This window comes from Argiope bruennichi, chromosome X1 (genome assembly GCF_947563725.1).
Source record: "Argiope bruennichi chromosome X1, qqArgBrue1.1, whole genome shotgun sequence".
Classification (NCBI taxonomy): domain Eukaryota; kingdom Metazoa; phylum Arthropoda; class Arachnida; order Araneae; family Araneidae; genus Argiope; species Argiope bruennichi.
In genome coordinates, this window is record NC_079162.1 from 60426763 (window position 1) to 60449159 (window position 22397).

The following is a 22397-nucleotide window of genomic DNA, read 5'->3' on the forward strand; positions in this document are numbered from 1 at the left end:
AGCTGGTAACGATGGTAAATATACAACGATTTTAATGTAGTAACCTCAAAGGGAGAAATCACAAATTATAAGAACTGGAGATTTTACAGGCCACTATAGAAAGGAATAAGTCGCTAATGTAACATCGATCAACTCAGCATGGGTTATGCTTCATCTTATGGCGCACGATACAAAGTTGAATATAATCCGAAAATTCAACATTCGCTTCTTTTCTCTTACAATAAGAATACAAACATGTCATTTGTGTGTTTCAAGTTACAAACCCAAAACCCAATATATATATTTTTTTATTTACCCTGTATTACTGTGCTCTTAATAATGACGTTTCTTCGTTTGATTTGCAGATTTTCCTGAATTAATCATATCATTACAATTTGTGAAATAACTTTAAAACACAATTTTATGTAGAAGAATATAATTTTATGAATTAAACACCGTACAAGACATCAATAATGAATAAGACATAGATATATAATGGAGAATCAAATGTGGGTAATGCATCTTCGGAGGTTTTGATATCAGTTCATCTTAATATCTTTTTTTCACGAGTTATTCACCTAATTTGATCATTCACTTTCTCACATGATAAAATTTTCTTCCAAATTCAACCTTTGGTTTCCATCTGATTCCTCTTCTCTCGTTGCTTCTCCAGTGGGAGCTCTAGAAAAGAATAAAGAATGAAAAATATATAAGAAGGATATTTATGATTTAATCTTGCTGCTATAAATAACATTTTGACATAAGATCCTGCATATGAAAGCTGCATATTTTGTCACTGATAGATTTATGAAATAGATTTATGTTTTAAAAAGCTATCATTTTATATCAACTATATTTGAGTTGTGTGTATACTATTTATTGAACGTTATTGCTTCTATATTTTATTTGCTGTTTTTTAAAACTGAAGCTGAGAATTAATTTAAAGTAAGTAATTTTTTTTATTTTGATGTTAGTAAATGCATAAAATATAACTACTATTTAATTTTCCATCTTTACATACAATATCTTTTTAAATTAATTTTCTTTATAGATAAAAATATTATCATCTCTGAATTGCAAGCCTATGTCATAGAATTTTTATGTGAAATTGTACTTTCCTACGTCGAAACCTTATTTTTGTCTGAAAAAATGTGTTTCCACTTAAAAATTCAAAAATAATAATGGAAATGGAGCATTAATTAATGATAAATAATGGCATGCAAATTGGATTTAGCCCCTTCATTAGTCCTTATATTTAATACATTCTATGCAATACATATTTAATCTAAAATAATTTGCGGTACCTTTCGAATTTAGTTCAGTTAAATTTCCCAGCAAAATTTGATTACTCTTTGTTTCAGGCGATAACTCACCACATATTAAAATACTTAAATTTTCATTGCAGCCACAAAAAATGAAAATAAAATGCGTCTCATCTTTCGAGATTTTTTTTAAGCCGCTTTCCAAAATGGGAGCTCTTTGACGAGAGTTTTAATAATCTAGTTTTCATAGAATATATTGCAATATTAAGTCTACACCTTGAGTGTGAGTAACAAAGATTAATTAATTTTTGCCTTCAATCTTTGAAGTAATCTGTTTATTATATATCATGCGTTATACAAAAAGAGATGGAATCTCAAAATGTTCATTAAAATTTTCGGCTTTGAAATTTCCATTGAGAGATTATATACTTTTCGTTTGGTTCAAAAGATATTTGAACCGTTGCACATGTGTAGCCTGATATTACCCAATTTTCAAGACTGCCAAAGCAAGAGAGTGAAATGTTTAGAGTCATCGTGATTTCATGTGAGACATTTTATAAATCAAAAAGAAAACTTTTGTTTAGAAATTCTGAGAATTTGAAGAAATAAGCGTGCTACCCAACTTTTGACATTTCTCTTTTAGAGTTACAACGTCTAGCTACAGAATGCATATGCATTAATGTGTAATAATTTGGGCAGGATGATATTCATCTTGGAGTGGAGTATTAGCATCATGATTGAAGGATTGTTGACTGTAGCCATTTTATTATCAAAGTCATAAAGCACTAAACCTAAGTACATTAAATTTAGTCTAGGGAAATTGATATAAATGTCCTCATGAAAGGTTGGTGTGAAAATCTGAAAACTCAATGACAGTTGTAATATTTTCCTTCTTAATCCCTCTATCATTCAGAATGACGTTCCAACTCAAATAACTTTCGTATTATTTCAAAATGAAATATTACTTTATCAAATCAAAATTAAATTTTTTAAATGCCAACTGAAACAAATCCCATTAACTTCGCATAACTCTTATAACTCTTAATCAATAATAATGAAACAAATTTAACCGGATTGATTAGCATTTAATAAATCAAATTTAATTCACTATATGGAAATCTATATCATGAAAGATTAAATTCAGGATCTCTTCTCTTCTTTCTAACCCCTTAAAAAATTAATGTTAAGTGAATTCATGTAAATTTCTTTTATTTCTTATGAGACAAAAAGTTAAAAATATATTTTAGTTAATAAAACTCTTTTCCTAAAAAAGCAAGTTTTTTAAATTCTTATTGCTAAAAGTGAATTATTTCCAATTTAAAAATTATATAAAAGACCGTCATTGTAGCACTATGCCCTACAATCTTAAAAGAAAAGAATTATGATTTCTCAATTTTTTTCGTATATAATATTGTTTTCAGAAGTTCATAGAAGTTCAATATTATTTCATAGCTCATTATCTCCCATTCTGAAGTTTTTTAGTTTAAACAAGCAACTTATGCTTACCTTTATTCACTTCCTCAGTGACTTTAGTGACAGCCATCAGACCTTTCTAGCTTAGTTTCTTATCAGAAGATTTCTTAGCTTACCTTTACCTTTCACCACATGGTCTCTTAGCTTACCTTCATTTACGAAATCATCTTTATATTTATAAATTTCAAATCCTTGTAATACTTATAGGTAGATGTTAAAGGCTCCTTTTTAATCCTTTTTAATCTCCTTTTTAATTATCGAAATTAGTAATTGATATTAAAGGTGATACTTGAGATGATATATAACTCTGGAAATGGCCATATATGCAAGTTTGAAGACATTTTAACAGAATCAAACAGTACCTTTATCAAATCGACTTATACACCATATCATTAAAGAAAAGAAATACTTGTAGAAGAAATACTTGAAGGAAGTAGATACTTGCCTTCATGTATAATATGTTGCATGTTTTATCCCTTATAATTGTTGTCTACTTCCTCAAGTACACTTCTGATTTGAGCTTCTTCGTGAAAACAAATTAAATCTCGTGTAAATCCATAAAACAGAAAGTTTAGAGCTAGAACTGTCATTCTTTATCTTTAATAAATATTACAATTTTAATAATAATACTTTGGACCCAATGAAAGATCAACAATTTCTAAGAAAAATACTTTTAAAGAAGATATTTTATAAGAAACCATAGCCCTATAAGAGTTAATGTAGCATAAGAAATCGGCAATGGGGCTCTGGCTTACATCCGCTTTTATAAATTTTGAATTTTGTTAAATGTATGCGCAAATGTCATTTGAGAAGCAGTTCCTTATGAAAGTGGAATATTGAAAATGGAATTTTGGTTTGAAAACCGATTATTAAACTTTTATTTCTTAATGTGAAGAAATTAACCAGCCAATGCTCAGTGGTGTGTTTGGGACTGATTTATAACTGCGTATTTCTGTAGTATGAAATTGTTCATTATGAGATTTTAGTTAATTAAGAAATCATAGTGAATTCAATTGCTTTAATACGAAATTGAAAGATTCCGATCCGAACAATGGATCTGACTTAAAAAGAAGTAAGGATTAGTAAGGGAAATAAGTAAATGTACGCGAAAGTAATATTATTAAGTTGCCGCTTAATCCTACGATAGGAAATCTTTGCTCAGTGATTATCGAAACAATGGATCATTCAGATGTTATCTAATGACTTAGAGTTGTTGGGAATAAGTAAGTTTTACATTTTCTGACATTTTTCTATGTATAATTCCTGTTAATGGAAAGTTCTGCTTTTAAAGTTGCTCTTTTCCAATCTTTTAATACCAAACTAAATCATCTAATATTTAATTGTATTGATTAACTCGATTAAAAATGGATTAAGAAAAAAATTATTCGTAGCAAGTGCAATTAGAATCTTTTGTACTTTTAAAAACACTGAGAATGTTTAGTTTAAAAATCATATCAAATTGTGAAAATGTATTCAATTTCTTTGCTTCTTTTTTCTCTAGATTAAAAGAAAATGTTTTCATTTAAATACTGAGTAGTACATACCTTTTGAAATATTTTATAGTCTTTACTTTAACGAAAATAAGTAAATAGTCATCATTTAAAATTATTGAGTTTTCCATCAAAATTGTTAAAATGGTACGGAAAACAATTCAGAGGGAAAACTCGTAATTCTTAAGATCAAAAATATTAAAGACTCATAGTCCATTAAAGTTTTCCTAGTATTATATAATAATAATCCCGTATTATTACTAAAATTATTTTAAAAGTTTTTAGAAATGTCTGAAAAACTACCAATGTTTCACTTCTTAACCACTTTATGATACTTTAATCTTATAAAGAATTTAGAAAGATGTAATTCATTCGAAATATTTTCAATACTTAAATTTGAAAAGATAATAAAATATTAACAAGATAATAAATTTATTAATCGATTGAAAATGAAATTAAGAACAACGCGTGTCTTTATTAGTGAGCGAAATAAAAAAAAATCTTTTTTTAAAAAAAATCCGGGAGTTTAAACAAACACTTAAAATCGTGAAACAATGATAAAAATGTTCTAAGTAAAACAGGAATAATACCATAAATTTTACCACTTCATAAATTTTAGTTTTTAATAAATGTTAAATTTAGTTTTAAATAAATGTTTAATTATTTTCTTTCTCATAATATTCCTTCTAGTTCTAATATTTTCTTCATCATATTGTTTTTGATACCTTATGTTTTAACGTTTTTATTTGTCATAAGATTAAAAAAAAATATTTTCGATTTTTTTTGCTAATAAGAGTTTTCTAAAATCTTTCCTCACTTTTTTTTTTTTTTTTAAATTTTTAATCTCTTTGTTATACTTTATTTTTATAAATATTATGAAATCTTACAATAATGATTTTCAAATTCACAACTATATGGCACTAACATATAGAATGAAAATATTCTAATATTCAAATAATAAGCTCTGAAAATATTAAAATAGTATAATGACGTCTGGAATACAAATATGTATAATATTTCAGATCTTCAGTACATCAGTAACTAAGTGAAATATCAATGATATAATTCCATCTTTACTAACATGAAGTAAACAAAATTAAATAAAAGAATGTAAAATGCTTAAGAAAATGAGCACCTCTATCCAGTTTGGCAGAGAGCAAAATAATTTTGAATAATGTAAATACTACGTACAGGTACTGACCTCGAAGCTCTCTAGCTTCTAGTTCATTTTTTACAGCGTTTTGTATGAAAGGCGAGTCCATAAGTTCTTCAGCGTTCAACTCTCCGTTGCCGTCCTTATCATTATCATTTACCATTTTAATGACAAAATGCAACTGCTTTGCAACACGGCGCTGAAAATAAGCAAAGAAAAAGCACAGTTAACTTGACAGTGCAAATGCTGCTCAATCAAGATTCAGATAATTGTATTAAACGATTGACTTGATCTAAAAAGATTTAACAAATAAAAAATTAAATTTCGCATCTAGTTAATTTTTTCAAATAATTTTAATCTCCCTGGACCTTTATTAGAAAATGTACTTCAAAAATTTAAAAAATAAGACGTTTTCGGAAAGCACTCTTTTATTCGTGCATCAAAATATAGAAAATATTGTTTTTTAATCAAAAATTGTAGAAGGTTGAGTTGGCACTCTAGGTGTATTCAATTATTAATTCCGTTCATAAAATATCTTAATTTTAATGAATACTTAAGGACTTTAATTTTTGACAGTCATTGAGTTTAATATCTTTATTGCATTATATTTAACGCTTCACTATTTTTCGATTTTTGCATTGAACTTCAGGTATAATTATTTGAAAAAAAAATGTTATGTAGTTTAATATACAAACGGAAGTATGTTTTCAAAAATTTTATTATCTTTTTAGTCCTAAATCTACTTCATTCTTCACTAATATATGATTTATAATTTGTATACTGATCTAATAATTTGTATACTGAGTATATGGATTGGAAGTTTTTGACAATAACTGTCAAATAATTACGATTTAAGGCCTCATATTATTTATGTTAAAATCTATTTTCGCTGGCTTTCAGAGATAGTTTGAAATTAAAAGAGATTAAATTTCTAAATTTATTTCTTGTTCTTCTAAAATGAGTCGATTCTCGAAAAGTGAATACATCTTTAAGTAGCAAATTTTCCACTCTCTCTACTCTTTCTGACAACCTTTTCAGTAATGCTAACAAATTTTTCTTATTTTAAGATATCTTTTTCAGATACCAACGTTGTAGAAAATTTAATAAATATTCTTATTCAGAATCAAATTATATTTGCCCTGATTGTAAGACTCAAGTATTTGAAAATGGCTATAAGTCAAAGACCTGCCAGCTCCTATCATATCACATTTTATAATTGAGTATAAAATCATTTAAGAATTTCGCTAATTTGAACATTATATTCTTTACATATGCTGAGAAAAGTAAACCTTGGAGATGAATGCATAATAAACAGATAGAAAAAAAAAAAAAATAACGAAGTTAGCTTGTGCTGCCATCTAGAGAGCGCTTCTGGAGTTATACGTAAATAGGTGGAAAGTTAGCTTGAAATTTGTTTAAACTAATAGAATTTCTTTTCACGGAAATTATTTGCTCGTCTTTTGAATGAATTTGATATGATATAAATCAAATTCATACATAAAATTTTTCCATTTTAAATTATCTTTGATTGCTCTTATTCTCAACTTTAAATCTACATCTTCTTAATTTCCACTGCATTTAGAATTTTATAGAATTGGCACCGATAAATTTTTCTCTCACCTTTTCTATAACTTGCCGTTATTTTTTAAGAAATCAAGATCTACAAATAAGCGTAGCATTTTTTAATGGGTATAATTTGAAAAAACACATGATTATATTTAATTTATTTTTACATTTTTTAAACAATTTAATAATGATCATATATATATATAATTATTAATTTTCTTTGTTAATAATAAATTAAAACAATATAAGTAATAATAGTGGAATGATGGTTTTATTTATTAATAATATAAATTAACATATTATATGAGGAATAAATTTTTGCATTTTTTTATCTCCCCACAACCAGAAATTCTTTACTAAAAGTTTTCTTAACATTTCTGAACCATTTGCCTATCTTACCATTTTTTTCTACTCCTTTACAGAGATAAGCATAGCTGTATTTATCTCTATTATTTAAATTATTATTTCAATTTAAGTGTATTATTTTAAATTATTATCCAAGTATTGCAATTTTTTTAATACAAATTTTATCGAATGTTGCATCTTATGCCAATTCTTTAGCAAATAACTGTTTCTCATTTAGATTTCTAGTTCTCAATCTATATTTGTTGAGTTGTCAATGAAAATAACAGTGAAAACTACAATTTTTTTTTCTCAAATTTAAATTTCTATTTATTATTTACTGTTGAAAAAGCATTTTAATGATTTAAAATTGATTTTTAATCGCTATAATTTATTTTTTAAATTAAAAATGCTACTTTGAAAATACACTCAGAATCTGATTTCCTTTTTTTCAACTTTTTTAGAATTGTTTTTTTCAGTGCATTTTAGATTTTTACAAATCAGATTTTAATTTTAAAAACTTTCTCATTTTATCATTGACTATACTGATTCCATGGCTATTATGGCATTCTAGAATAAAAGAGCATGAGTACTTCTGTTATAATAAACCAAAGCATCTTCTTCTATCTGATGTTTATTTGCAAATGCCATTTTGTAACAAAATAATACTTTTCAATATAAGGTATTAATTTAAAATCTGATAGAATAATTGTTAAATATGAAATTGCTTTTACTCAAACTAACAACAAACAAAAAACATTTTTAAAGCATTAGAAATTTTATGAATACAAAATTGAGTGGTAGCTCAACTTCAAAATCTGTAAATTAAAAAACATTGGTTTTTTTCTTGTGCTGCGAATGACTGTAAGAAAAGTGCAAGTGAAACTTTCCACTTACGACTAGATTTGGCAGGAGGGATGGCATCTGATCTGATCGCCCGAGTCTTGGGATAGAATTAGTTGTTTTTGTAAAGAATTGCGCATCTGTTTCTTTCGTGATTACGAGTAGATAAGCCACACAGAAGCAGAAGAATACCTCAAAAGCTATAAAAATAAAAATTAATTAGCTATAAAAATAAAACTGAAATGTTCTAATTAAATAAATTAAAACAAAATAACATTGGATTTTCAAACTTAATGATAAATACTATTTTATTCACTCCTAATTCACTAATTATTCTACATATTAATATGTTTTAAAATCGATGAATCTGTAGTGTATCGAGAAAAATAATATTTAATTGAATTTGGAACAGAATTAATTTTCTTTCCTTATTTCTATAATGACAGTTCTTGAAATTTTTAAAGGTGATTAGATAAATGTCCCTTAATGACAGAAAAGACTTTGGATAGTTTTTAAGCAAAGTTCAAAGACAAATGCAAAGAATGGAATTCTCGTGTGCTAATTACCCTAATGAGAAATTTCTAACTTATTGTCTATTATTGCTTGTCTTAAAGAGGAAAAGAATTCACCGGTATTAGAACAAAAGAAGATCTAAATTCAGGTCTTTTACTTAAAAAAAATTCTAGGGTATAAAATAAAACTTACTGGCAAGAAGCAAATGCATTGAACTCAATATTATATGTGTAAAAAAGGTATGGTTGTTTACATCCCGAGCAAAGATTTGTTCATTTTATTTAGTATTTTTTTTTTTTTTTGTGTGTGTGTGTGTGTTTCAAAATGTGATTTTGAAAACTCTTGATTTTGAAACAAGCAGTAAAAGCAAGTTTTTAATAGCAGGTAAGTAAATTATGGCAAATTTTAGCGACATTTGGGTATATTTTATTTTGGCTTTTATAGACAAGGGAATTAATTTCTGGCTTTGCCAAGACCATGATTAAATTAAATTGCAAGATTAAAATTGCCGAGAGCATGATAAGCATCTAAAGATATTTACTTAAAATTGACCGAGATATTCTCTTGGAATATATTTTTGAAGTAGTAGTAGACATGATTTTAAAATTTTTTGTGTTTAAAATGTTTTGAAAAAATTCGTAAAGATTTTCTCTTATTTCGTCGATTTCTTTCTTTATTGACAACAACAATTTAAATGATCTTAACATAAGTAGGTATACTAGATTGAATTGAGTACTATTGGTTTCATTTATAGGAGGTTTTACACCAAATAAGTAAATACTATAGTAAATAATCGAAATTATCTTCGAAAAGCTTTGCATGTTTTTCTGTTTTTTGCTTTCAAGTTTGCATCTGGAGACCGTAGATTTTACATACAAAGGAAACTTATCAAGATATTCTTAATTCTTCAATAGTTATTGTTCTTTATTATTATTCTTGCAATAGTAATTATGGATAAGTTTTCTTACAAGGAGCAAAAAATTATTTTCATAGAAATCTGTTATCAGTATTGGACTGTTATTTCAAACATTAGCAACATACAGTTGCAATTATATGAAATAGTTTGTATATCCGAAGCATAGTAAAGAAAGATATTATAATTATATGTTCCAGTAAAAATTCCTAATAGACTCCATATTATTGAGAAAAAAAAAAAAAGATTATTGAAATAGTAAATGAAAACTTTCAACTTACCTCTCATGGTTAAAAAAAGGAAATTCTAGAAATCTAACAAAATTTACGGGGGACAATTTCACTCACAGTCTGGAAGAGAGAAGAACAAATATAGTAAATGAAAATTCGTAAATTTCCTTCACTTCAAGTAATGGCCGAGTGATGCGGGTTCTGTGGAATTAAGCACTTGTCTTCGATCACGATAGTGGCTTAGATGAAGAGCCCAGATGTTTCTGAAATCCAGACATGAAGAAGGTTAATCAGATGAAAGCAATTTATCAACATTTATTGAGGCAGGTGAAAACAGATTTGATGAAAAGAACGTTAGCGTTAAACGATTGAAGGCCTTGTAGCAAACGATATTTCATCAGGTCACTGAACATTTAACTGAAAGAGGGTAGATACTTATTGTTCAAATAGATAATTTATTTTTGCTCATTTATTAAGCTGTTATTGTTCTTTCTCTTCATTTACGTTTGCTCTGAGAATAAAAATGTTAAAGTTTAGTTTTATTTAACAATAAATTATTTTTATGGAAAGAACTTAGCTAATTTGATATTTTTTCATCCCCATCTATTTGACCTTTTTCCTTAGTTCTTAAATTTTTTTCACATATTGTTAAAATATCATCTGTGCTTTTAATTATTAATTCCAAATCAAAGCAGAAAATTGTAAATATTCGCTTTTATTAATGATTTGGATTTTTTGAATTAAATGCATTTGAATAGTATGTCCTCAGTGATCACAAGTGAATAATTTTTCAGGTCTTAATTCACTCGATAACTTTACTGTTGGACAATATATTCAATAGAAAAAGCAATGAAAATTGTCCACCTAAAAAAAAAAAAAAAAAAAAAAAAAAAACTTTAAACACGCCAATTTTGAATTGTACTGAAGTCATTTTTGATGCAGCCATTAAACAATAAAACTATTTTATTCCTTTATTACATAGTGACTACTTAAAAAATGCTGTATATTGTATTTTAATAAAATTACTTATTTATAAATGTTACTATTTATTAAAATTTTTCCTTTTTTGACTTTCACTTATTATCACTTTATTCATTATCTGTGAATCATTAAGCTGTTCTCATGTTTCAAATAGGTCTTTTTTGTCCTTTTTAGTTTAGAAACTCTCGCTATTTTTTGCCATAAATCATTTTAAGGTTCGGTTTTTTTTTTAAATTTCAATTTCTGTGCAAATCAAACTTTTAGTCTGATTACATCAAATTTGAAGCAGCCAATACAGCTGCCCTCCCGTTTAAGAAATATATTATATTTGCAGAAAATATATGCAAATATTAGAGCTCATATAATTTACTATCAGTAGATGTAAATTTATTTTACTGATAATAAAATAAATATCTTGCTAAAAATAAATGTTGAATTAGAGTATGTTATATGAGAGATCTCTATATTCGGAGGTAATTTCTTACTGTTGGCAATGCTCTATAAATTTGCATTAAAATATAATTACTGCTTTAAAAATACTCTATTGAATACTAAGTAAGAGTATTTGCATTTCCATTATAATATTTAAAGCACTCAAGATTTACAAGGCCGAAGCAGCGGTTCGGCGTTTTAAGTATATTAGATGGTAATTATTATATTTAGAGGTTAATGGTCGCAGACAAGAATCTTTACAAATTTAAAAGTCACTTAGAAAATCAAGGGTGAGAAAGAAAATTAATTCTGTAATTGAACCATGCATGTCGAGAAAATTCTTCTTAAACAGTCATTTTGAATGGAAGTTTTGGTTTCGCTTAGAGCACAAATGTAGTTTAGTTTTCCCTGAAAAGTTCTCTGAAAATTGGCGTCTTCTTTGGTTAATGAAGACATTTCAAGTTTGATTCTGTACGCTTAAATAGAAATGTGGACTTTCGTACTTATAATGATTATCTATGGAGGTCTCATTTTGTGAAAAACAGAAATCACAAAATTTTGCAACACATTTTTGAAATAATTCATTCATTTTAACAAGATATATTATATATTAACATATTTCTAAAATCATTCATCCGTTTTATACTAAGAACAACTGACAAAGATATTAATTTTAAAAATTGTTTTAAAATAAGCCTATATTAAAAACATATTCGATGTAATTTTTTATTATGACAAATAAATTATTCAAAAAAATCTTAATAACTTTCTGATCTGTTAAATTTTCAACTCTATATGGATTCTATTCTCTAAATCCACAATCTATTCGTTCAAACATTAAAAGTTCTTTAATAAATATCGAATAATCTTTAAGCTTTTGACACATGCCTGTGTGGGAGGAATTTCGACGTTCATGACAACTAATTCTATCTGTACCATCTCTTTCCGATTTCTCCGCTCATTTATGTCATTTAGTATTTAAGTTTATACACATTTGTGACATTTTAAGGCAATTTAACTGTGCAGCAATGACGTGAGAAAATGATCAGATGTTTATTTTGCTTGCCTTCTAGGGGTGAAAGAGGTGACTTCTGTGGTAAGAAATTACAATGATAATACAAATAATTTTCAGGCTGATTTGTTAATCTATTCTTATTATTTTCCACACTGAATTCTTGTAAAATGAGTTTTTTTAGCTATTGGGCATAAGGAACTTAATCTTTTATATTTGGCATTTTTGAACAAATTTTTATACATGAATCCTTCAATGCAAATAAATAAATAAATATAAATATAAATAAAAATTGAGAAGAAATTTGACTTTGATTTTTTTTATGTTTTAGGTCTTAAGAAACAATTTTTGAAACCTTTGTATCTGTTCGTGAATATTATAACTCAAAAATGCACCAGGCTGCAAAGATGAAATTTGATATGTGGTCTTTACACCATAATTGCTTATTTCTATTAAAGTTTGGATGGAATTTGTAAAAAAGAAATCTGCCCATAAGTCCACGCGTATTTGATATATAATATTCTATGAGCTATAATATAAGTGCATCATAACTCAAAAATTAATTGAGTGGATTTTCAATTTTTAAAATCAAAAATTCATTGGATGGAATTTGTAAAAAAGAAATCTGTCCATAAGTTCACGCGTATGTGATATATTATATTCTATGAGCTATAATATGAGTGCAAGATAACTATAAATTCATTGAGTCAGATAGATGCACGTATGTACCAAAGTGTTGACGCACTGATCAAAGGAAAGAAGTCCAAATATGCAAACATTTCTATTCACTATGCCACAATACTTAACACAAAATGTTTTATATTGTGTTCGTATCAGACAAGTCGAGGAAATATTCCTGCTGGTTTATGCAACAAAAGTACTCTTTAATGGGTAATAAGATATGAAATTTTTTATTTAGGTTCGATTTGAAGCTATGATGAAAAGAATATTTAAATGAGCTATGGTTAGCTGATAATAGTAAAATCTAAATGGATTTCTAGCTGTCCATCATAGTTTACATTCATACCATATGCCACATACAAAAGGAATAAAGTAGAAATGAATTTGGAAAGCGACCCTGGCATTGTTTTAAAAAATATGAATATTATAATGAATACGAATATTTAATATAAGTTTGTGATATATTTCTTTTTATTGAATTAGTAATATGCATTAGGATTATTGTAGAAATCTGTCTAATCGGGAATTGAAAGTTCGCTTTCATTATATTCAGCTAGGTTCTCGCAAACCTGAGTTTAATAAAATTTAAAAGTGATGTACACGGAGGGAAAAACACAAAAACTTTGAAGCTGTGAAATGAAAAATCTTACATAATATTCATTTAAACTGATGAAAAATGACAAATCCTAAGGTTCTTTTGTGCTCAAAATAATTTTCAAATCCTTATATTTGAGTTAATTTTTTAATCTCTTTTTTTGATTCAGACAAGCTTGAATTGTATATCAACACATACAGAACAGAAGTTAAAAGGTAACGTTTAAGATAATATTGATTGATTATCTAATTCAAAAATGAGATCAAATAAAAAGTGAAAAAAGGGATTTGAATTGTTTTACATTCATTAAATTTATTGAATAATGCAATTTATCTACATCGCAAACAGAATAAGAATCGCAAACAGAATTAGAAAGGCAGATGTTTCACAACCAGTACATTTATAATAATATTGAACAGCCGACAAACAACACCTTGCCGGCACTTAGCAAATAAATATATTAGTAAAAATATTTTGCTATGAAATTGTAACTCACACAAACTTAAGTATTATATTCAGAAAAAACAATTTACAGGCGCTAAATATTGTTCACAAATTTTAAACAATTTCTAAAGCAGCTTTTAATTTTATAATAAAGTCCAATGTCAATTTAATATGAAGGAATCATATATTTATATTTTCCAAAGAAAAATTATATTTAGCAGGATGAATTTGAAATGCATCTACCTTGGCAATGACTAGTTATATTTTTGTGTTTTCCGCTAAAGAAAAATATTTAAATCTTCGATTTTTGTTTCCACATGTGCTAGTAGATGGCGCTGTTGTTCCAGCTGAGAAAGGCATGATTTTCCGCAGAGTATATTTTGAAAGCTTTATTACACTGAGAGGTTGTTTATGGAAACATTTTGTTGCAGTTTCTTCATTTGCAATATGATATTAAGTTGAAATGTTGCTGTAAAAAAGTATCCTGCTTCAGAATTTATAAGCATCATTAAGCCGAAAGCTTTTGCAAAACAAGAATAACCTTACCTTTGAGATCATATTTAATAAATAGAATTTTTTTTAAGTTCATTTATTTCATCATCTTGTAAATGATTCGGAATAACTATTTTTTCCGAATAACTATAATTTCAAGCATTTCGGAATAACTATAATTTCAAGTTAATAACCTAAAATGAAGGATTTGTCATATGAAAGAAAAAATAGTTAAATTCAAATAATTCATATATTCATCAAGTAAATGCCGTGAATTTATTTAAATTATAAAAGTTCTTTGTATGATTTCAAGATACTTTTCAAAGAATGTTTTATTAATAAAAGACAATTACTTCATAATTATTATTCTGAAATAAATATAATTGTAAATTTAATTAGATCGATATAAAATTTTAAATCACATACTGTGTAAACACTAATGTAAATAAAAACTTCTAACTTTACTTGTTTTACTAAATTATTTCTGAACAGAATTTCCATGATTATTTGGCATTTTATTTATGCAAAAAGCTATTCTGATTGTTTCAAAAAATCTAAGAGATAAATCGTTTGAAAAATGTGTAATTTTAATTTTTTCAGATGTAAATATCTTTTTTTTTTCCAGATGGAAAAGAAATGAACTTAGAGACTGTAGGGAAGAATTGTGAAATAAAAGTGAGAAGTGTTCAAGGGGTCAAAAGTGAAAACGCTGGGGTAATTGTTCTAACCAGTGACATTTTTATACGCTAGTTTAAACTTTATAGATGGTTGCCAAGTACTTTTCACATTTACCCCGTTATAAAGAATTGTACATTTCACAATTTAAAGTAAGAAACGTCGCTTGATTGTTTTGCTCTTACATTGCATACCACTTTTAATTTTCAATTTTTTCCGAATCATTTCGTAAGATATAAACGGACTTGTAATGAATAATTGCGAGGAAGAAATTTTATGCATATTTTCTCTGCTTATTAGTCATGTTTAATAAGCTATTCATTCTGATGGATGTCTTTTCAAAGTAAATTTCTTTCTGGAAATAAATTGAAGACCACATTTAGATAAGATAAAAAATAATTTGACTGATTTTCTTTCTTGGGAAATAAAATATTGGTATTTGTTGCAAGAAATGAAATTTTCATAATGCATAAAAACATTGGCAGTTTTAAAGTTAATATAAGCCATTTATTTTAGTGATTACGCTTATTCGCAAATGACTTTATGTTATAGAATTTATTTGAGATGAATGAATATGACAACTCCAGGGGAAATCTCGAGCACGGGGATGAGAAGTTGATCTATTCAAAGCGCGTTCCTGAAAGATATTGCTACCCGTTGTTGTACAGATATGAAGATGAGGCTGATAAACGGTCCTATCGCTGATGACCGGTTTTGCATCTTTCTGAGTGATCTTTAAATGGGCTGCTCAGAAACAGGGGTATTTTGCGCAGCTTACAACATTTGCATTACTATCTGAGCAATCCAGCCATTCAAGCTGACAAGTGCCAAAGTGGTGCCTTTCCTTATGAAAACTGACTTATCGTATAAAATGCTTTTGTACGAGACTATAATTTTTCCGCCAAATAATTATAAATTAAGTTCTTATAGATAAATATACATCAGATATTATAACAAGATTGATTTTAGAAATTAAGTAATTTACTTTTTGCGCAACTTGAAAGCTGCAGAATATTTAATATTATAGTATTTTTAGAGTTTTAATATTGTTGTGTCAGTTCTCTCAACATGTAGAGTGTTTGAAATTTAAGTTTCTGATTTCTTGAAAGACGTTAAGGAATAGTTTATTTTTAACTAGGAATCAATTAATTAATTTATGGGAGTGAAATTAAAGTTTAAAAAACTAAAGCTTTTCAAAAATTTTGTTGCGTTGTTTGAAAACATTTCAGATATTATTGATTTATTTTCTAATTTTTAATGAACTCCAACAGAACAATTGCCCCAGAGTTCAATATAATGCTGCAAAATTAGAATTAGTGGCACCATTCTTTTAAAAATTTCAGTCATTTGCAAATTTCAAGTCGAATCAATCCGCCTTGGCACAAAAATGGGCTGCGCATTTGAATGAATGTCTCCACGAATAGCAATACGAATACTAAAGTCAGTTTCACAATAACAAGCATCGTATTATGAACTAGAAAGCATGAACTATTATTGAGATATTGCCAACGCGAACTCAGTGCTGATATATTTTTAAGGAAAGCGAGATTTCTCTTATTTATCATTCGAGTTTTCATCCAATAATCCAACTTCCTCCCCCCCCCTTTTAAATAAAAAAATCATTAATTCCAGATGTAAATGCGTATCTAAGCTTTCTAAGATTTATATTAAACTTACCACGCTTATTTTGAGATATATTTAATCAAATGTTACATATTACATCAACATTCTTGCCAAAATTTGAATTTATTTATATAATTTTTAATTCGCGGATTTACTAGAGTCTTTTAAATAATATTTAGTTAATGTATAGTTGAAAATATTTCTAATTATTTTTTAAATATTAACATAATTAGTAACATACATAGTAAAACATTGGGCGTTTTTTTTCATGATTTTCCATTCTCTATAATTAAGTTGTTTATTTTAAAAGTAAAAACCAAATCATTTTAATTAATTGATGGACGTATAAAAATGCAACTTCTAATGCAACTTGTCAACTTTTTACGGGTTTTGAATTTAAATAGAAAAGTAAGCTTTTTTCCTTTAAATTTTTTAATAATGTTAAGAAAAAAAAACTATAATAAAACTAAAAACTGAGCTAAAGAAAATTAGAAATGTAAATACATACCTGCTTATCAAAAAGTTTCAATCAAACCAAGGAAAAAATTAACTCCTCCGGCAAAAGTTCTTTTAGAAAGAGTTTTGAGTTACTCTGATAAAAAAATCCTTAAACAAAGTTAAAAAAATAGCAAAACATCTGCTAAAAACTGAAGAATCGCCTGCTGCTACCCGCAGATTGTAGTTTTCATTTTTTATAAATAATAATATTCAGAAATTACAACTCCTCATTTATTCAATGTTTTTTGTTGAAATAAGTTTAGAAATATATTTCAAAAACAACTCTTATGTTCTGAGTCATTAAAACTTTGACTTTCTCGCAGTTTGTTTTGTGGTATAACAAACTGTGAATACGAAGAATCCTGTAATTTGTAATAAAGCAAAATTGACTGAATTAACAAAAAAAAAACATTTATTTGAAATGCACTATGTGATAGAAATTTTTTGAAAATAAACATATGGCAAATACAAACGCTCATGTACATATTATATATTTTAAACAGTTATTTTTCTGTTTCTAAAAAATTGCATTATGGGTTGAATTCTTATTTTAGCATAATGATTTTTCATTTTTTAAAAGCTGGTTTCTTAACTAAAATAATAAATAAATATAATAAAATTTATGAATTTTCATGTAATCTCAAAACAAGTAACGATAATTCTCTGAAAGATTGATAATTCAGCATATAAAATCAGTTTAAAGTTAAAATTATGAGTTTTCAATTTTATTCTCACTTAGTATTAACAAATTGTGTTCTTACTTGTGTTACAAATTGTGTTGTGTTCTGTTTCACATATATGCGAATAAGTGTTTAAAATTATTTAAGTCGTATTTCCCGAGTCAGTAATTTTATTTTAAATTTCATAATACTCAGAGTTCAGAAAGTATGTGGAGGAATTATTTTCAAGAGGAATTGGTCAACATTCTTATTACGCAATAGAAAATTTGGTAGTTGTCTGGTCGTTTAACATGGTGCAGATATTCTGGTAAAGCGCAATTACCAATTTTTCAAGCGATGCCAATTGAAATGGCAGTTGCTTTTTTATCTTAGACATTCGCCACCTACCTAATTAACCCACCTACCTCAAAAGATACAGCACATTGTCCACAATTCCAGACGAAAGCGAAATATAATTTCAATGCATTTATTTTAAAATGGATCTTAAATTTATAATTTTTTTTGTTGGGGAAATTTGAAGGCAATGCAGCATATTTTTCAGTTTTAGAAATGAATGAACGCAAGTAAACAGTTAAAATTTTTTTTTCATTTTATTCTGTGACAATAAAAGCAGCACATATTGGATTTAATTCTTCCTAAAAACCTGGGAGACTTCCGAAAATGTAAAAACAAACTAATAAGTAAATTAAATAATTACTAATACTAATATTAAATTAAGTAAAAAAAAACACTTTTTTACTTTGAATTAAGGAGGAGACGAGTTTGATGCTTATAAAAAAGTATTATTTGAAAGAATGCACTAATAGAGACGTTTCATTCAGTTAATTTAATTTAATATATCTTGTAGGGCAGGCAAGATAAATTTTTAATAAATTCTTAAAGGATGTAATTAAATGGAAATTTTAGCTCAAAGTTTGAAAATAGGAAATAAAGGCAATATGCAGCAATATAAAGGCATTTATATATGAGAAAAAGAGAAAATTAAATTTTTAATAAATTCCTCAACTCATAAAAGCATTTTGATTCTTATGGAATTTTGCATGCGCCATGCCAAAATGGTCAGTAACTAGAATGTAATATTTACAAAATATTCAAGCAGTATCATGGAACTTAGCAAAATAAAAATATTTTAAAGATTTTGCCAATAAATAGGAAAAATTTAAACACAAATTTATATTGTAATTCAATGCAAAAACAAGGATTTATATAAAGCACGAATATACCTAAAATTATTTCAAAATGATAACGGATTCTTAAATTATGGAAAAAAAATTGTATTAATTCTTTGAATTATTTTTGATGTATTCGTATCTCAACTTCTAAAAACCAATACTTGAAATTAATTTCTCAATGGAAATGAGATACAAAATTTAATAAATATTTCCTTTTTCCTTGTTTTGCTCCCAAAAGCAAATTGTGAATTAAAATGTGACTCTTTTGGGAAATCATAGAAGAGAAAATTTTCATAATAGATAAGTACAATTAGGTGTAGATTTTCATTCGCAAATGAAAAAGAAAAAGATTAATCACTCAAAATAATTTTTTTATTTTCCAAAAGTAGGGAATTTCGAGTGATGCTAAAACATTTATCTATAAAATTAGCCTTAAAATATTGCATAAAACATATGTATAAGAGAAAAGAAAGAATGATATTTATAGATTTTTAAATTATATCAAATGCACCAAGATATAGATTGCATCAAATTGGAAAATTTTATTACCGCTTTGAGAGAAATGCTTACATTCTTAACATTGATTTTCAGTCGAGAAACTTAGGATGATTTTTTTTTCCAATTCCTAAGTTATATTGAGATTAAGTTCTAAATTATAACCTTTCGAAGTTTATCATTTAAAAACAAAATATTTAAATTTAAATGTAATTTGGAAAATAAAACGATATTTATCAATTCCTAAACTCCAGAAAAAGTTCCGAACTTTTATTAGCAACAAGTTGTACTTACTTAAAACGATGGGTGAAGCTACGAAAGAACCGCAAATATTTATCGGTTCTTTTAATACTTGGGAACTAGAGGAGTTGAACTCTTCTGTTTTGAAGCTGAATGTCAATGTAATATCCCCAGTGAGAAAATGGGAATTTATAGTCGTGCATCTTAAACTCTTCCTGGAACTCTTCATGTTATTTCACGTAGGGGGAGTTCGAATCGCTTTATGTGACCTAAAAACCTAATAATTAGTCTCCCTAAAGTTTTGGGTGGGAGATGTGACCTAATTTTACATCCGATGGAAGTGAAACTTACTGATAAATATTCCTATCCAGTTCAAGGTAGAAAACCTCGGAATAATACTGTTTTCTCTGCTATCGAAGATACGCAAATATTGATCGAGAAGCCACGAGCATGACACCGAAATCCTAGAGTGAAAAGCCGTTACCGCTTTCATATAAGAACATAATGACCAAAAATTGCTCTAACTAATCACTGTCTAGACTCTAGAAGTTTTGGGTTTTAATTGGTATGAAAAATATTTAACTTTAATAGGCGTTAAATGAGTTCTATTGTTTTTATGTGCAAACGATTTAATCGTTTTATTACGACTTTTGAAGAAAGAAAAATAATCTGTTTCTGTTTTGAAAAATTTTTGGTGAAAAAGATTTCGAAATTATTCCGAACTTGAAGGACGGAATTTTTGTAAATGTGTCAAAATATAAATCAATATGTTGATATGAAGCTTAAATCTTGTAAAATTATGTGTTCCTTTCATTTTTCAACATTTTATATTGATTTATTGAGTTCAGTAAAAAATATATATTTATTTGATATTTAATTAAATAAAATTAATTATGCGAATTTTATGAAACTTTCTCCTTTTCTAAAAATTAACTTTGCTATAAATCATATGATAAAATATCCTTAGTTTCCTGAAATAAATATAAAACATATAATTCACAGATTCATTCTTTTCACAAACGCATAATAGAATGTTTCGAACATTTTTAATCATTTTTATATATGCTTTTGGATTTCTTAAAGCTGAAGTAAAATCCATTTAATGCAGAAGAACATTGTAATTTTTTAAAATATAAGAACATAAACATTTATGGATATTTTGAATACCTTTTCGAATACAGGTGCGAAGATTTGTATAGAAATTTATCACTTTAAGTTATTATGAAATTTGATTTCTTTGCACATTTTTAAAATGCCTTTTTCCAACTATATTTCGAATTACATTTAATTAAAAGGGTCTGTAAAATATTTTTTTAACTTCCATTAATTTTATTTATTTAACTTTAAAATTCTCTGCTAAAAATATTTCTGGTGATAAAAATGAACGTAGAAATCAGATTTGAAAGGAAAATGTCAGTTGCAATCAAGTTATAAAAACGGTTACATATCTTATTTCCTGAAATATATGTTAAAGCTAGTTACACATAAAAGAATGTGTAATTAAAGAAATTCCATGATGAAATATTAATTTAAAATTATAATATTTAACATGAAGGCTTGAGAATTTTTTTCTAATACTTTTATTCATTTCAGAATTTCAATAAAAGGCCCAATATCTATGATACTTTCATATCATTCACTGCTCATACTTTCTATTTATTAAATAAATTTCCGAAGGCTTCAAAGAGACTTTTTGAAATGCATCAATCTTTTGCAATAATTCCTAATACCTTTAAAAAAGTTATGTAAATCCAAATTAATGATAAAAAGTCATTAATATTTTTTTAAATTACAATTTCCCCCCTTTTCTAGATTATGGAAGAAAAAATATTTTATATGTCTAAAGTTTACGTGCTAAAGGTGAATACTATTCACTTAAGCTATTTATGATTAAAGAAGCCAAAATAATCAGAATTAAAAAAAATCTAGAATATGACTTGGAGATAAATTAATCAACTGGATCCATTGTTAGAAAAGGATCAAACTATCTAGTGTATATTTTAGAAAATTTTTTGAATACACTTTCTTGTTTATGTTATTTTTTCATTTTTATTTCTGAAGATTTAAGGAGGTGTTTCCAGACGTTTCTCAAGACAAAATAAACACTTGGATCTTTACAAAATCCAAATTTTGTAATGAAGAACTGATTACAATTATATACATAATAACTGGACATTTTAAATAAAAATATATCCAATTAAGAACTTCAAAATGACAGCCATCCTTTTAATTCATTGTAGTACAAAATGACAAAATAAATATAATCACAATAACTACTCACGGGACGAATTTCATTGACCACGTAATAAATCCAGTGATTCATTAAAGTCCAAAAGGACGAGATGCGCTCTCTGTAGATATCATCGAATTGAATAATATCTACGCTCACGTTAAAATGTTAACCAAAAACGAAGATATGAAATAGAACACTTCCTCATCCCTTTGCATACAACGTCAACCATCTGTGGCCAATCACATAAGCCTCATAGAAACTGCCCAAACTAATTTTGTATTCTGGTCACTGCATCGCGCTGTAATAATGGAAGTCAAGTGTATGCGGCTCAAATTGCGAGAGTTTAGTAGCATTAAATACGGTTCTCAATTTTAATATTT

At 26.8% G+C, this 22397-nt stretch overlaps 1 protein-coding gene across 2 annotated transcripts; it reads right to left on the reverse strand.

Annotated features, from left to right (window-relative positions):
* Positions 1-398: 398 nt before the first annotated feature.
* LOC129959106 (uncharacterized) lies at positions 399-22172 on the reverse strand. 2 transcript variants are annotated; one of them, XM_056071922.1, is made up of 5 exons: positions 22066-22172; positions 9816-10027; positions 8163-8308; positions 5406-5556; positions 399-660 (listed from the first exon to the last, which is right to left on the reverse strand). In XM_056071922.1, exons 2-5 carry the CDS (start codon positions 9820-9822, stop codon positions 605-607), a joined length of 360 nt encoding a protein of 119 aa, XP_055927897.1. In that variant the 5' UTR covers positions 9823-10027; positions 22066-22172; the 3' UTR covers positions 399-604. The 2 variants fall into 2 exon arrangements, with proteins under 2 accessions (XP_055927897.1, XP_055927896.1); XM_056071921.1 differs by having other exon boundaries at positions 5396-5556.
* Between the last annotated feature and the right edge of the window lie 225 nt (positions 22173-22397).

Coding starts and splice junctions, on each gene's coding strand:
- LOC129959106 (XM_056071921.1), bottom strand. Junction 5,557..8,162: donor CCCTCCTGCCAAATCTAGTC/GTAAGTGGAAAG, acceptor GCTTATTTTCAG/CGCCGTGTTGCAAAGCAGTT. Junction 661..5,395: donor GAGCTTCGAGGTCAGTACCT/GTACGTAGTATT, acceptor ATTCTTTTCTAG/AGCTCCCACTGGAGAAGCAA.